The 16,227-nt window shown below is 42.7% G+C and overlaps 2 protein-coding genes across 6 annotated transcripts in view; both read left to right on the top strand.

The window, feature by feature from the left end:
* LOC115108041 (signal transducer and activator of transcription 1-alpha/beta-like) overlaps positions 1-16,227 on the top strand; it is a 30,279-nt gene that overhangs the window by 323 nt on the left and 13,729 nt on the right. For 3 of the 5 annotated variants that reach the window (XR_003860294.2, XM_029631933.2, XM_029631961.2), the window contains exons 2-9: positions 3,845-3,972; positions 9,492-9,636; positions 11,617-11,712; positions 12,017-12,106; positions 12,294-12,379; positions 14,891-15,023; positions 15,123-15,274; positions 15,393-15,551. Coding sequence is in view for 4 of the 5 variants with exons in the window: in XM_029631933.2 (XP_029487793.1) it covers positions 3,845-3,972; positions 9,492-9,636; positions 11,617-11,712; positions 12,017-12,106; positions 12,294-12,379; positions 14,891-15,023; positions 15,123-15,274; positions 15,393-15,551 (989 nt within the window). In the remaining variant the exon portion in view is untranslated. The remainder of the gene's footprint in view (positions 1-3,844; positions 3,973-9,491; positions 9,637-11,616; positions 11,713-12,016; positions 12,107-12,293; positions 12,380-14,890; positions 15,024-15,122; positions 15,275-15,392; positions 15,552-16,227) is intronic. The other 2 variants (XM_029631942.2, XM_029631951.2) reach the window with 2 other exon arrangements.
* On the top strand, positions 5,380-8,574 carry LOC135565355 (uncharacterized protein K02A2.6-like). Its single transcript, XM_065011892.1, has one exon. It carries the CDS (start codon positions 6,595-6,597, stop codon positions 8,473-8,475), a length of 1,881 nt encoding a protein of 626 aa, XP_064867964.1. The 5' UTR covers positions 5,380-6,594; the 3' UTR covers positions 8,476-8,574.

Genomic DNA, 16,227 nt, shown 5'->3' with positions numbered 1-16,227 from the left:
TTCTAATGATTTTTTTTGAATAATTTAATTTGAAAATTGTATTAGGTTTCATTGGCAGCTACTGACACATACGTTTTTGCATAGTGTTACGTGTGCGGATTAATTTGACAAAAGTGATTAGGCCACCTAATAATTGTATACTGAATCAATGCATGTGCAATAACTACAAGTGTGGTACAATAGATTACCATGTTTGTAATCATGTTTTCATTTTATTTTTGTCTTGCAATGCTGTTTTCAGAATGTATTTGCTTGAATCATCATAATCATATAAAGACACTTCAGTTGATCTTGCAATGCTTCAAAGATGCAGGTTTAGAAAAATCACACACCCCATAACCATAGCTGTTGACTGAATATAATTCGCTTCAATCAATCAGCATGTGATAATGGTTGTGCATTCTTCATTTGGAACAGGAAACGAATTAGAAATATATCTTGATAAGAGACACATGATACTCAATGGTTCAATGCGTAATCTAATCTATTGATGAAAATACAACTGTTCATCAGTACAGGAAAGGCTGCAGTATTGTCCCTGGGCATCACTTGTAACCAGTGATGGAAAAAGTATCCAATTGTCATACTTGAGTAAAAGTTAACATACCTTAATAGAAAATGACTCAAGTAAAGGTGAAAGTCACACAGTAAAATACCAAAAGTATTTGGTTTTAGATTAATCAAAGGTAAAAGTGTAAATCATTTCACATTCCTTATATCAGTGGTTCCCAAACTCTTTGGGAATGCAAAACTCTGCGTACCCCCTCTATAGCGCCAGGGTCAGCGCACTCTCAAATGTTGTTTTTTTTGCCATCATTGTAAGCCTGCCACACACACACACTACACGGTACATTTATTAAACATAAGAATGAATGTGAATTTTTGTCACAACCCTACTCGTAGGAAGTGACAAAGAGCTCTTATGGGACCAGGGAACAAATCATATTATAATAAGAATCAATCATTTTGCTCTTTATATAACCATCTTAGATATAAAACCTTATTTGTTCATCGAAAATGGTGAATAACTGACCGCAGGTTAACGAGAAGTGTGGGATTGAAAGGATGCACATAACTCTACAATGTTGGGTTGTATTGGAGAGAGTCTCAGTCTTACAGTTGAAGTTTATATACACTTAGGTTGGAGTCATTAAAACTCATTTTTCAACCACTCCAGAAATTTCTTGTTAACAAACTATAGTTTTGGCAAGTCAGTTAGGACATCTACTTTGTGCATGACACAAGTCATTTTCCCAACAATTGTTTACACACAGATTTCTTCACTTATAATGCACTGTATCACAATTAAAGTGAGTCAGCAGTTTACATACACTAAGTTGACTGTGCCTTTAAACAGCTTGGAAAATTCCAGACAATGATGTCATGGCTTTAGAAGCATCTGATAGGCTAAATTACATAATTTGAGTCAATTGTAGGTGTACCTGTGGATGTATTTGAAGGCCTACCTTCAAACTCAGTGCCTCTTTGTGTGACATCATGGGAAACTCTAAATAAATCAGCCAAGACCTCAGAAAGAAATTGTAGACCTCTACAAGTCTAGTTCATCCTTGGGAGCAATTTCCAAATGCCTGAAGGTACCACGTTCATCTGTACAAACAATGTTATGCAAGTATAAACACCATGGGACCACGCAGCCATCATACCACTCAGGAAGGAGACGCGTTCTGTCTCCAAGAGATGAACGTACTTTGGTGAGAAAGTGCAAATCAATCCCAGAACAACAGCAAAGGACCTTGTGAAGATACTGGAGGAAACAGGTACAAAAGTATCTATATCCACAGTAAAACAAGTCCTATATCGACATAACCTGAAAGGCCACTCCGCAAAGAAGAAGCCACTGCTCCAAAACCGCAATAAAAAAGCCAGACTACAACTTTTGCAACTGCACATGGGGACAAATATCGTACTTTTTGGAGCAATATCCTCTGGTCTGATGAAACAAATATAGAACTGTTTGGCCATAATGACTTGTTTTACTGTTTTATGTTTGGATGAAAAAGGGGGAGGCTTGGAAGCCGAAGAATACCATCCCAACCGTGAAGCACGGGGGTAGCAGCATCATGTTTTGAGGGTGCTTTGCTGCAGGAGGGACTGGTGCACTTCACAAAATAGATGGCTTCATGAGGAGGAAAATCATGTGGATATATTAAAACATCTCAAGACATCAGTCAGGAAGTTAAAGCTTGGTCGCAAATGGGTCTTCCAAAGGGACAATGACTCCAAGCATACTTCCAAAGCTGTGGCAAAATGGCTTAAGGACAACAAAGTCAAGGTATTGGAGTGGCCGTCACAAAGCCCTGACCTCAATTCCATAGAACATTTGTGGGCAGAACTGAAAAAGTGTGTGCGAGCAAGTAGGCTGACAAACCTGACTCAGTTACAGTAGCTCTGTCAGGAGGAATGGGCCAAAATTCACCCAATTTATTGTGGCAAGCTTGTGGAAGGCTACCCGAAACGTTTGACCCAAGTTAAACAATTTAAAGGCAATGCTACCAAATACTAATTGAGTGTATGTAAACTTCTGACCCACTGGGAATGTGATGAAAGAAATAAAAGCTGAAATAAATCATTCCCTCTACTATTATTCTGACATTTCACATTCTTAAAATAAAGTGGTGATCCTAACTGACCTAAGACAGGGAATTTTTACTAGGATTAAATGTCAAGAGATGTGGAAAAACTGATTTAAATGTATTTGGCTGAGGTGTATGTAAACTTCCGACTTCATCTGTAGGTACGTGGTTGCAAAGGGCATCAGTGTCTTAACAGCGTGATTTGCCAAGGCAAGAAACTCTGAGCGCAGCCCTATCCAGAAATCTGGCAGTGGCCTCTGATTAAATTACATTTTCACAGAACCACTTGTTGTAATTTTGATGAGTCTCTCTTGTTCAGATATTGTTGAGTAGACTGGAAGCAGGGCATGAAAGGGATAACGAATCCAGTTGTTGTGTGTCGTCCGTTTTGGGAAAGTACCTTCGTAATTGAGCACACAGTTCACTCAGGTGCTTCACTATATCACATTTGACATTGCCCGTAAGCTTGAGTTCATTTACACACAATTAAGAATTAAGTCCTCCACAATAGTATGGGGCTTGCCTGTTCTATCCACTCGAGAGCTCACCATATAAGATGCCCCTTCTAGCCCCTTTTATTAATGGTATCCGTTGCTTTTATACATGTCTTACTACTCAAAAGTCATCTTTATTCTTGCTCAAAAAACTCCAGTGGCTTATTTTTCAAATTGTCATGTTTCGTTCCTAAATGTCTGCACAAAAGTGAAGGTTTCTGGCGAGAGAGTAACGGTTAATGTGATTGGATGTTAAATATTTCACTAGGCTACCTGTATTTGACATTGTGTTGTTATTTCGCTGAACACTAGATGGTTGGATTTTATTTTTGGCAGTAAAATGAGGCTACTTAGGCGAGAGAGAAAAAACTCACCCAAATGTATAGCCCCGTTGGAAAATATAAATTTACAGTTTGAAAATGTGAAGAATTTAAAAAAATATATAGATATATATATTATTTAAAAAAATATGTGAATCACATGTTTATTTGGCGTATCCCACACGGCATCCAGTCTAGCTACTTTTAAAGCCTGTTTAAACTATATCCCTTCACCGAGTTACACAGAACGCAGTAAAAAGATAATGGAAAACAGTTCAGCCATTATCACATTAGGCAACATTGGTGTTACCCAGCAGTACTATAGAGCAGCTGACTCTTCCTCAACCCTTCAAAAACTAAAGAAGCTAACTGTATGTGCCCATGGAATGGTACAGGGGGAAACAATGATTGCCATGTCTCTGTACCTGGTTCCTAGATGGCCCAGTGGTTCCAGCTGCAGAAATTAGACTCCAAGTACCTGGAGCAGTTGGACCAGCTGTATGATGATACTTTCCCCATGGAGATCCGCCAGTACCTCAGTGCGTGGATTGAGAGCCATGACTGGTGAGTGAGCAGCAGTGTCTGACTAGGTCTGTCATTTACACAGTCAGTATGTGTAGATGTGTTCAAAGGCTGTGTACTGTTCTCATAATTTAAGGTGCTGCTGTTTGTTAATCTAGGGAAGGGATGGGCAACTGGCTTCCAGTAGATCAACCCCCCCCAAGAAAATATGTAAACTTACTGTTGAGAGTTAGAATAGTATAAAATGCCCAAGGTGCAATTTCAAAATGTGTTTGTGTAAAAGCAGATTCTCTTGTTATTTCTGTCACTGACAGTCATTTAATTAGCCCATGTAAGCAACAATTCTTTAGTCTAGCAGCCAGCTAATTTACCAATCTAAACTTGTCACTCTCACTCAAATATCATATTAAAAACTGCAATAACTTCTCTCCAGCCTATGGCAAAATATGTAGAATGTAATGAGTGCGCTGAGAGATGGGAAGCAAGTACAGGGAGCGAGTGTTTTAATAAGTAAACCAAAAAAAACAAAACAAACAACACACCGACATGAAAAAGAGTCAATAACACCTGAGGAATGAACCAAGGGGAGTGACAGCTATAGGGCAGATAATCAAGGAGGTGATGGAGTCCAGGTGAGTGTCATGAGGCGCTGGTGCGCTTGCCGATGGTAACAGGTGTGCGGGATAATCAGCAGCCTGATAACCTAGAGGTCAGAGTGAGTATACGTGACATAGAATTGCAGGAAATGCATGGGTAGACGAAAGCCTGCGCCAACTACCGTAATAAGAAAACTGAAAGTAAAAGTAAGAGATGTATCAAGGTTGACACTTTCGTTGTTGTTGATGTGCAGTTTGTCAAACTCTTCACCTTCTAAGACACTGTGTGTTATGTTCTGTTAATTACTGATGTCCCCTTTAAGGATGGAGCACCCTTGGTCATGCGCAGTGTTGTTCTGTTATTCTGGTACTAACTCGTTTGAGTAAATGTGAAGCTCCAGTTCAATTACTTGTATTCAGAGTCTTTCTTATTATATAAATAAGTATTACGTGTTAAGACACTACAATGGCGACGAGGATGATTACCTGCAGTGTGCATCACGAATACAGATGGAGCTCGTAGGAAGAGAGGAAGATTTTGACCCTGTAGCACAACAGTTAGCAAGCAGTGAAGACGAGGGGAGAGCTGACGAGAACGAGGCTGCAGATCAAAGACCTGTGGAGCCGGAAGTAAAGAGAATGGCTAGCATCGGGAAAGTAGATGTGTTTGATGACACCCAAGAAAACTGGGCAACTTACATTGAACGACTGGAACAGTACTTCATTGCAAACGACATTGCTGATAACAAGAGAGTACCAGCGTTGTTGAGTTTAATTAGACCAAAAACGTACAGTTTGCTAAGAGATCTGACTGCCCCTCTGAAGCCCTCAAATAAAACATTCACAGGTGATTTTGCAATATCTCCACAATTTCACCTAAACCACTCCTCATCGCGGAACGTTTTCGTTTCCACAAGAGAGATCAGAATGGGGGGGTGTTAGTACATATGTAGCAGAGTTGAAGAAACTCTGAACATTGCCAGTTTGGAGAGAACATAAATGACACATTAAGGGATACATATGTTTGTGGACTGAAACATGAACACATTCAAAACCGTTTGCTCACAGAATCAGATCTCACGTTTGCAAAGGCGGTTGAAATTGCTGTGGCTATGGAAATCGCGACTAAAGATGCATTTGAGTTGCAAAGTAAAAGAAGTACTGACCTGTCACATTTCCCTGCACAAGTTTTCACGAAGCCGACAGCCCCCCCCTCCCTCCGTGTAGCCGAAAAATGCAACAGGTGTGACAGATGGTCACAGAGCAGAGGACTGCCGTTTCAAAGACGACATTTGTCACAAATGCAGTAGAAGGGGGGGGGGGCACATTCAAAGAGCATGCAAAGCAAAATTCAGTCACAAAAGGAAAACTGAGAAAATGAAAGGGTCTGTGAATGCACTAGCAGAGAACAGTGGCAGTGATTCAGATGAACGATTAATTGGTACAATGGAGTTAAACACAGTGGCTCCCAGCAGTAGCATAATATGGATGACACCAGATATCGAAGGCAAACCCCTCAAAATGGAGCTGGACACAGGATCTGCAGTGTCTAAATTCCACTACCGTCTACAATGAGCACTTTAAGGCTATGTTGCTGAAGACCTACTAGGGAGAGAGATTGAGCCCAATGGGGGCGTTGCAGGTCAGAGTGCGTTATGGGGGGCAAACACAGCAGTTACAGCTGCATGTGGTGCCTGGAACTGGCCCCCCATTATTTGGCAGGGAATGGCCTTCAAAAATAAAGCTGAACTGGTGTGACTTGAAAATGCTCCACACGTTCCAGTCCAAAGAGAAAGGCACAGACCAAACGCTGGAACACTTGCGGAAGAAATACAACACAGTTTTCAGTGATCAGATGGGAACAGTAAAAGGCTTCACAGCAAAACTTGTACTAAGAGATGACGCAACCCAAATTCTGCAAAGCCAGATCTGTTCCATACTCCCTGAGACCAAAGGTGGAAGCGGAAATCGATCGATCGCTTGCAGGATACAGGGATCCTGACAAGTGGACAGAAGCGAATGGGCCTCACCCATAGTTCCTATTGTGAAGAAAGACGGGTCTGTTAGAATGTTTGGAGACTTCAAGGTATCTGTGAATCCAATGTTGCATGTGGACCAATACCTCCTACCACGTCTGGATGACATCTTTGATGCACTAGCTGGTGGGAAACACTTCAGTAAAATCGATCTGAAACAGGCTTACCTGCAGCTACCGGTTGAAGAGAGCTCCAAACAGTACCTGACAATAAACACACACAAAGGTCTATACAGGTATAACCGCCTGGTTTTTGGCATTGCATCAGCCCCAGCCATTTGGCAACGAACTATTGACCAGATTTTGCAAGGAATCCCAGGAACCCAGTGTATCCTGGATGACATGATCATAACAGGACGCACCGACAAAGAGCACCTGGCTAACTTGGAAGAGGTCCTGAAAAGACTGAAAGAGTATGGTCTACAGGCAAACTTACAGAAGTGTGAGTTCTTCAAAGACAAGATTGTCTTCTGTAGACATGAAATTGACTGCAATGGATTGCACAAAACACAGGACAAAATCGAGGCAGTGGTACAGGCACCACGGCCACAAAATATCACAGAAGTGAGATCTTTCACGGGATTGATCAATTACTACAGAAGATTCCTCCCAAACCTTTCAGCAGTACTCCAGCCTCTAAATCAGCTCCTGGAAAAGAATAGGACATGGCGTTGGACAGAGCAGTGTGAAAATGCATTTCTGGAGGCAAAACGGCTCATAACATCTGAACAGGTCCTGATGCATTTCGACCCTGAAATGCCAGTGAAGTTGGCTTGTGATGCGTCCCCTTATGGCTTAGGGGCAGTCCTTTCACACACACTGAACGATGGGTCAGAGAGGCCAGTTGCATTTGCGTCACGAACATTGAATGATGCAGAGAAAAACGACTCACAAATCGACAAAGAAGCACTGGCTCTAGTGTGGGGCGTCAAGAAATTCCACGCATACCTATATGGCAAGCGTTTCACACTGGTTACAGATCACCAGCCGTTGCTTTCCACTTTCAGTCCAAAGAAAGGCATTCCGGCAATGACAGCAGCCAGATTACAGCGATATGCCCTGTTCCTTGCCAGTCATATGTATGACATTGAGTTTAAGCCGTCATCCCTCCACACAAATGCAGATGGATTATCCCGACTGCCGTGTACAAGAGAAAGACAAAGGAGGGTGGATGCAGTGGACATGTTCCATCCCGCTCAGCTCGAGGCACTACCGGTCACAAGCACAGTTATCAAACAGGAGACAAGGAAAGATGTGACCTTGTCAAAAGTGTACACCTACTCCATGTCAGGATGGTCAGCTACTGGCAGAAAGGAGCTAACTCCGTATTTCCAGCGGAGAAACGAAATTACAACGTACCAAGTATGTTTGATGTGGGGAATGAGAGTCATGATACCCCAGAAATGCCAACATCTAGTCTTGCAGCAACTACATGAAGGTCATGTTGGAATTGTCAAAATGAAGCTGCTCGCAAGAAGCCACTTCTGGTGGCCAGGTCTGGATCAACAGATAGAAAACATGGTGAAGAACTGTAGCAGATGTTTGGAAACCCTTCACATGCCTGCTCCTGTCCCAGTCCACCCATGGGAATGGCCCACAGAGCCATGGCAGAGAATTCATGTGGACTACGCTGGTCCCTTTGAAAAGCACATGTTTCTGGTTATAGTTGATGCCCATTCCAAATGGCCAGAGGTGTTTTGCACCGACTCCTCCACCTCAGCTCAGACGATAGAGTGTCTCAGAACAATGTTTGCACGCTTCGGATTGCCGCTGCAGCTGGTAAGTGACAACGCACAAGCTTTTGTAAGTGACGAGTTTACAAGATTCATGTCAGTAAATGGAATCAAATCTCAACCTCAGCTCCGTACCACCCTGCCACCAATGGGCTGGCAGAACGCTTTGTGCAAACCCTAAAGCAAGGACTCCGTGCAGCAAAGCAAAACGAGACGAAGGGACTTTGCAAACAAAACTGGCCAAGTTCCTGGCCTCCTACCGAAACACCCCACATGCCAGACAAATGAAAGCCCAGCCGCACTGATGTTCGGGAGGCCTCTCAGCACACAGCTGGACATCATGAAGCCAAACAGGCGTAATGAAGTGCTGAACAAACAAGCCAAGATGCTTTCCGGTGGCCGGGAGCGCCATCTCCAAACAGGACAGGAAGTGATGGTGCGAGACTACAGAAGAGGAGGGAAATGGACAAGAGGGAACGTACACACACAAACGGGACCCAGAACTTACCAGGTTCAAGTGAGCCCAGACATAATGTGGCGGCGTCACATTATCCAAATGCATTCTACGGAAAACAGCACAACAATCGAGAGAGAACAGGCACAGAGAGCTCCTGAGAGTGACACACAGGGAACTGTAGAGGACGGTGGGGCAGTAAAGAGACCCCAGGCTGAAAGAAGGGAACTTGTTGATGAAGGTGCTGCTATAGCAGAAGCTATAATGGAACAAGCACACACTGAGGATGTTCAGGAGCCTCCAGACAATCCGAGGCGCTACCCAGAACGAAGGCACCGCCCACCAGACAGACTAGGCTTATAAACAAACAAACAAAAATGAACTGTTCAAATTAAAAGATGCAAAATAACTACAAGTTCTGGGAAATGTTTCAGTTGTGGTTTGGTAAAAGTAACTCTGATTGTATAAGAGAAGGAATGTTATGTTCTGTTAATTACTGATGTCCCCTTTAAGGATGGAGCACCCTTGGTCATGCGCAGTGTTGTTCTATGTTATTCTGGTACTAACTCGTTTGAGTAAATGTGAAGCTCCAGTTCAATTACTTGTTTTCAGAGTCTTTCTTATTATATAAATAAGTACTAAGTGTTAAGACACTACACTGTGTTTCCGTGGTCTGGTTGCTATCATTTTAAATGATAACAATAGATTTCAAAATCCCGCCCCTTTTGGTTGATGCCCTGCAGGGACACGGTGGCAACCAGCGTTTCCCTGGCGATGGTCCGTTTCCATGACCTCTTGGGCCAGTTGGACAACCAGTACAGCCGCTTCGCCCTGGAGAACAACTTCCTGTTGCAACACAATGTACGCAAGATTAAACGCAAACTGCAGGTAAGGCCAGGGTGGAATGTGGATTGAGGATTGACATTAATTTACAAGGTATAAACACTCAGGCATTGGCTATTGAGTATTAATCCATAAAACTGGTGCTTTGATTCTAAGAGTGCTGGTCTGGACTGGTCTGGAGATGCTGTTTTATTGTCAGATCAGTGCCAATCAGGATCGAGGGTATCAACAATGTTTCAAGCTGATGTAATGACACAAATTACACTACATGACCAAAAGTTTGTGGACACCTGCTCGTCGAACATCTCATTCAAAAATCATGGGCATTAATATGGAGTTGGTCCCCCCCTTTGCTGCAATAACCTCCTCCACTCTTCTGGGAAGGCTTTCCACTAGATGTTGGAACATTGCTGCGGGGACTTGCTTCCATTCAGCCATGAGCATTAGTGAGGTCGGGCATTGATATTGGGCAATTAGGCCTGGCTTGCAGTCGGCGTTCCAATTCATCTCAAAGGTGTTCAATATAGTTGAGGTCAGGGCTCTGTGCAAGCCTGTCAAATTCTTCCACACCGATCTCGACAAACCATTTCTGTATGGACCTCGCTTTGTGCACAGGGGCATTTTCATGCTGAAATAGGAAAGGGTCTTCCCCAAACTGTTGCCACAATGTTGGAACATTGTGATCTAGAATGTCATTGTATGCTGTAGTGTTAAGATTTCCCTTCACTGGAACTAAAGGGCCTAGCCCGAACTATAATAAACAGCCCCAGACCATAATTCCTCCACCAAACTTTACAGTTGGCACTATGCATTAGGGCAGGTAGCGTTCTCCTCGCATCCACCAAACCCAGATTTGTCCGTCGGACTGCCAGATGGTGAAGCGTGATTCATCACTCCAGAGAACGCGTTTCCACTGCTCCAGAGTCCAATGGCGGTGAGCTTTACACCACTCCAGCCGACGATTGGCATTGCGCATGGTGATCTTAGGCTTGTGTGTGGCTGCTCGGCCATGGAAACCCATTACATGATGTGCCCGACGAACAGTTCTTGTGCTTCCAGAGGCAGTTTGGAATTTGGTAGTGAGTGTTGCAACCGAGGACATATGATTTTATGCGCTACTCACTTAAACACTCGGCAGTCCCGTTCTGTGAGCTTGTGTGGCCTACCACTTTGCGGCTGAGCCGTTGTTGCTCCGAGATGTTTCCACTTCACAATAACAGCACTTACAGTTGATCAGGACAGACATTTGACGAACTGACTTGATGGAAAGGTGGCATCCTATGAAAGTCACTGAGCTCTTCAGTAAAGCCATTCTACTGCCAATGTTTATCTATGGAGATTGCATGGCTGTGTGCTCGATTTTATACACCTGTCAGCAACGAGTGTGGCTGAAATAGCTGAATTCACTAATTTGAAGGTGTCCACATACACAAAAGTATCTTGAGGTTCTTTAAGCTAATCTTTAACCATTGTACTGTTTGAGTTTTCAATCAGGATACTGGCTATCCAGTCCTTTGTTACATATGCCTTTGATTTAGCAAATGTAAAGCAGCTATATGTACGTTTTTGGGCGACCCAACCATATTCACATAGAAATGTGAGGTATAGATATGTCATTCTCATTGAAAGCAAGTCTTAAGAAGTGGTAGAGCTGTTCTATGTGCACTCTTTCTATGCTTCTCATGTATAAGTTTAGTTTTAGCTTCTTTTACTTTCGGATTTCTATCCCAGCTTCAAACAGCTGAAAATACAATATTTTTAGTTATTGAAAAGATATTTCACATACTGAAATTAGAATTTTAGCAACCAGGAAAAAATGGCACAATTTCTGCATATTACACCTATAATGTTTTATCTGGTTTGGTTTGCAGGTTGTTTATAATCAGGATAGCAGTGATATTTCCTTTTTATAAATTACATTTCCAAGAGGTAGCAACTAGCAAGTATGTGAAAAAGAGCAGTGGTCCTGGAACAGAACCTTGAGGAACCCATTCGACTTTTAAAGTTGATTAACTGTCTTCCTAGGACCACTTTCAGGAGAACCCTTTGCACATGGCCATGACTATATGTAAATGTCTGAAAGAGGAGAAGAAAATCCTGGCCTGTGCCTTAAAAAAAGAGGTGAGACACTGATCTTGCCTTTTTCATACTGCCTTGTGGAAATGTGGGAGCATAGTTTGTCGCAGTGTGCGTAATGAATTGTGATTGACGCATTCTTTTGTGTTTCTGAGAAAAGTTATTGCATGGACAATTTAGTCATGAACTGACTTTTCAGCAAATCTCTTTGCAGCATATATATATATATATTTTTTAAAGTGTTAAACAGCCTCTGATATGATGTATTTTATCTTCAATCATTGCTGCAACAGAAGTAGCATTTCAGAGTGTGAAAGAAGACCATATTGTCTGTAACTGTTTTTGTCAGGAAAACGTTCGGTCCACACAAAACAATGTGGTGTTGGAGAAACAGAAAGAGTTGGACAACAATGTCAACGACCTGAGGAACCAAGTACAGGTGCGCTCATTTGGCCATTACCATGTGATATTGGTTGTGTTTTTTTTGTTGTCATGCAGATGACTACGGCATTATCTATATGAAAATAGCCAGTTGAACAGTCTGGAAGAGTAGGACAGAAAATGTTATTCACAAACATCATCGATGTCCATGAAAAACCAATAGTGTGACTTCTGCCCTCCTTCAGGATGTAGAGCAGGAAATGAAGTCACTGGAGGACCTACAGGATGAACATGACTTTAAGAAGAAGACCCTGCAGAGCCGAGGTACTGTGTGAGTTATAGCCTCTGAGCCTGAGCCTGGTCCTAGTCTATTTCAACAGCCTGGGTCTGGGACACGAGACTAGACTGGTCCTAGATCTATTGCTATACGTCAGGGTTGGTCCTAGATCTATTGCTATATGTCAGGGTTGGTCCTAGATCTATTGCTATATGTCAGGGTTGGTCCTAGATCTATTGCTATATGTCAGGGTTGGTCCTAGATCTATTGCTATATGTCAGGGTTGGTCCTAGATCTATTGCTATATGTCAGGGTTGGTCCTAGATCTATTGCTATACGTCAGGGTTGGTCCTAGATCTATTGCTATACGTCAGGGTTGGTCCTAGATCTATTGCTATACGTCAGGGTTGGTCCTAGATCTATTGCTATATGTCAGGGTTGGTCCTAGATCTATTGCTATATGTCAGGGTTGGTCCTAGATCTATTGCTATATGTCAGGGTTGGTCCTAGATCTATTGCTATATGTCAGGGTTGGTCCTAGATCTATTGCTATATGTCAGGGTTGGTCCTAGATCTATTGCTATATGTCAGGGTTGGTCCTAGATCTATTGCTATACGTCAGGGTTGGTCCTAGATCTATTGCTATATGTCAGGGTTGGTCCTAGATCTATTGCTATACGTCAGGGTTGGTCCTAGATCTATTGCTATATGTCAGGGTTGGTCCTAGATCTATTGCTATATGTCAGGGTTGGTCCTAGATCTATTGCTATATGTCAGGGTTGGTCCTAGATCTATTGCTATATGTCTAATGCTATACGTCAGGGTTCCCCAACTGGCGGCCCATGGGTGGTTTTATTCGGTCCCCCAAGTTATATTGAGCCCCCCAAAAATATATAGAGTGCTTTCGGAATTTTTTGTTACGTTACAGCCTTATTCTCAAATTGATTAAATAATTTTTGCTTTGTCATACTAATGACAAAGCAAAAAGAGGTTTTTAGAAAATGTATTACAAATAAAAATGGAAATATTACATTTACGTAAGTATTCAGACCCTTTAATCAGTACTTTGTTGAAGCACCTTTAACAGCATTTACAGCCTCAAGTCTTCTTGGGTACGTTATTTTCTGCAAATACTCTCAGGCTCTGTCAGGTTTAATGGGGAGCGTCACTGCACAGCTATTTTCAGAACTCTCCAGAGATGTTCGATTGGGTTCTGGCTGGGCCACTCAAGGACATTCAGAGACTTGCCCTGAAGCCACTCTTGCGTCGTCTTGGCTGTGTGCTTAGAATCATTGTCAGCATCATCCCCACAGCATGATGCTGCCACCACCATGCTTCACCGTAGGAATGGTGCCAGGTTTCCTCCAGATGAGACGCTTGGCATTCAGGCCAAAGAGTTCAATCTTGGTTTCATCAGACCAGAGAATCTTGTTTCTCATGGTCTGAGAATCTAAGTGCCTTTTGGCAATCTCCAAGCGGGCTGTCATGTGCCTCTTACTGTGGAGTGGCTTCCGTCTGGCCACTCTACCATAAAGACCAGATTGGTGGAGTGTTTTAGAGATGGTTGTCCTTCTGGAAGTTTCTCCCATCTCCACAGAGGAACTCTTGCGCTCTGTCAGAGTGACCATCTGGTTCTTGGTCACCACCCTAACCAAGGTCCTTCTCCCCCGATTGCTCAGTTTGGCCGGGCAGCCAACTCTACGAAGAGTCTTTGTGGTTCTAAACTTCTTCCATTTAAGAATAGTGTTCTTGGGGACCTTCAAATGCAGACATTTTCTGGTACCCTTCCCCAAATCGGTGACTCGACACAATCCTGTCTCGGAGCTCTACGGACAATTCCTACGACCTCATGGCTTGGATTTTGCTCTGACATGCACTGTCAACTGTGGGACTTTGTATAGACATGTACAATTTACCACAGGTGGACTTCAATCAAGTTGTCGAAACATCTCAAGGATGATCAATGTTAACAGGATGCACCTGAGCTCAGTTTTCGAGTCTCATATGGTCTGAATACTTGTGTAAATAAGATACTACTGTTTATTATTTTTAATACTTTGGCTAAAATCTCTATACTTTTCGCTTTGTCATTATGGGCTATTGTGTGTAGATATCGGAGGAATTTGTATTTATTTTTATCCATTTTAGAATAAGGTTTTAAAAGAAAAAAATGTGGAAAATGCCAAGGGGTCTGAATACTTTCCGAAGGCACTTATATATATTATTTACTGAATAAAAAAAATATTGGACATGAAAGACTGTAAAAACACCAGGATATCCGCTCCAAGTGATTTTGGAAATCTTTTCCCAAGTATTCCTATGCATAATAGAGAAACACGTGATCGTATACCAATTGTTTTAGTCTAATATTATATCTGTTTGGGCTTCTTTCGGTCATCATCTAGTTGATGATCTCTGGTCTATGCTTTAGCCAATGTGACGGTACTGAAATAACAACTTACTCCTACTGTACTAAAAACTCGTTTCCAGACTGAAATATCTGTGTTGTAAAATTCCAGATCCTTTTTTAAAATATCATATTGGGAATGCTTAACGCTATATCAGTTGTGACTCTATGTACTTGTCAGTGGAACAAGAGGTGAATGGGATGACACAGTCACCGGTGGTACAGAAAGAGATCCGTGAAGAGGAGATGGTCATCAGAGAGATGTTCATCAAACTCAACGTAACCAGAGAGGTGCGTGTGTATGCGTACGTGTGTGTGTGTGTTTGTGTACTCTGTATGGTTAGCTTGTGGTGTATGATTAGCTTGTGGTGTTTTTCTCCCGACCTGTAGGTGGTGGTGCATCAGATAGCTTACATCCTGAACTTGGCCGAGCAGATCCAGTACACCCTGGTGACAGAGGAGATACCTGATTGGAAGCACAGACAGCAGATTGCCTGTATCGGTGGTCCACCTAATGCCTGTCTAGATCAGCTACAAACCTGGTCAGCCCTGCCTCCTGTCCACCTTAGCTCCTGCCCCTGCCACTACACATAACCTTAGACACTGTTCAGATACTTTCAACCATAACCCTGTATGTGTGTGTGGGGGGGGTGGGTGCAGGTTCACTGCGGTGGCAGAGGGCTTACAGCAGGTACGCCAGCAGCTGAAGAAACTTCAGGAGCTGGAACAGAAGTACACATACGAGAACGACCCCATCACTCAGGGCAAAAGCACTCTGGAGGAACGCGCTCTCGTCCTGTTCAAGACCCTCATTGTCAAGTGAGACCCCGCTCCGTCACCTATATCTATGTTCTTGTAGCGATCACATACACATTAGGGTTTAACCAGTATACCGGGACTTACCGACCAAGCTCCTTCCCGATTCCCAAGAATAATATTGACGGGTCCCGTGAACCGATGGTATACACATTTTATGCAGCGCTAATGCAAAATATGCTTTGCGAATAGCTGCATGAATGAACCGGACATATCATTATCTGGCTTCATTCAGAGCCTACATTTAGGCCAGCCCTCACATCGCTAGTAGCCTACCATATTTTGCCTACTCAATGTAAAGTCCCCAATAGAAAACATCCCTTCTATAAATTGCATTGCTGACTATCAATAGTAGGCTACACGCAACCTCTCGACGCAGTTACTGAAGGCTTTCTCCATGTCACATTCACAAATCTCCAAGCTATCTTTGTGGCACTGGCAGAGTCTCAAAACATAAACTGCAGCTACTCACTGTTATCAAAATGTCTGGTACATTGTGTCCACAAATGTGCTGGAGGAAATAGACATTGGCAACATTGATCAATGATGTTACAATAACAAAAATAGTGCACGTGTGCTATCCTTGTTATTGAGTCGCCACTACTAGGCCTATTTGCATGTCTGTTTAGCGGAGAATCCAATATGTTGTTCCCTATGATAAAGTCACCACAATACCACG

Source organism: Oncorhynchus nerka, linkage group LG3 (genome assembly GCF_034236695.1).
Source record: "Oncorhynchus nerka isolate Pitt River linkage group LG3, Oner_Uvic_2.0, whole genome shotgun sequence".
In the NCBI taxonomy this organism is placed as follows: domain Eukaryota; kingdom Metazoa; phylum Chordata; class Actinopteri; order Salmoniformes; family Salmonidae; genus Oncorhynchus; species Oncorhynchus nerka.
This window is presented reverse-complemented; position numbering and strand designations above follow the sequence as displayed.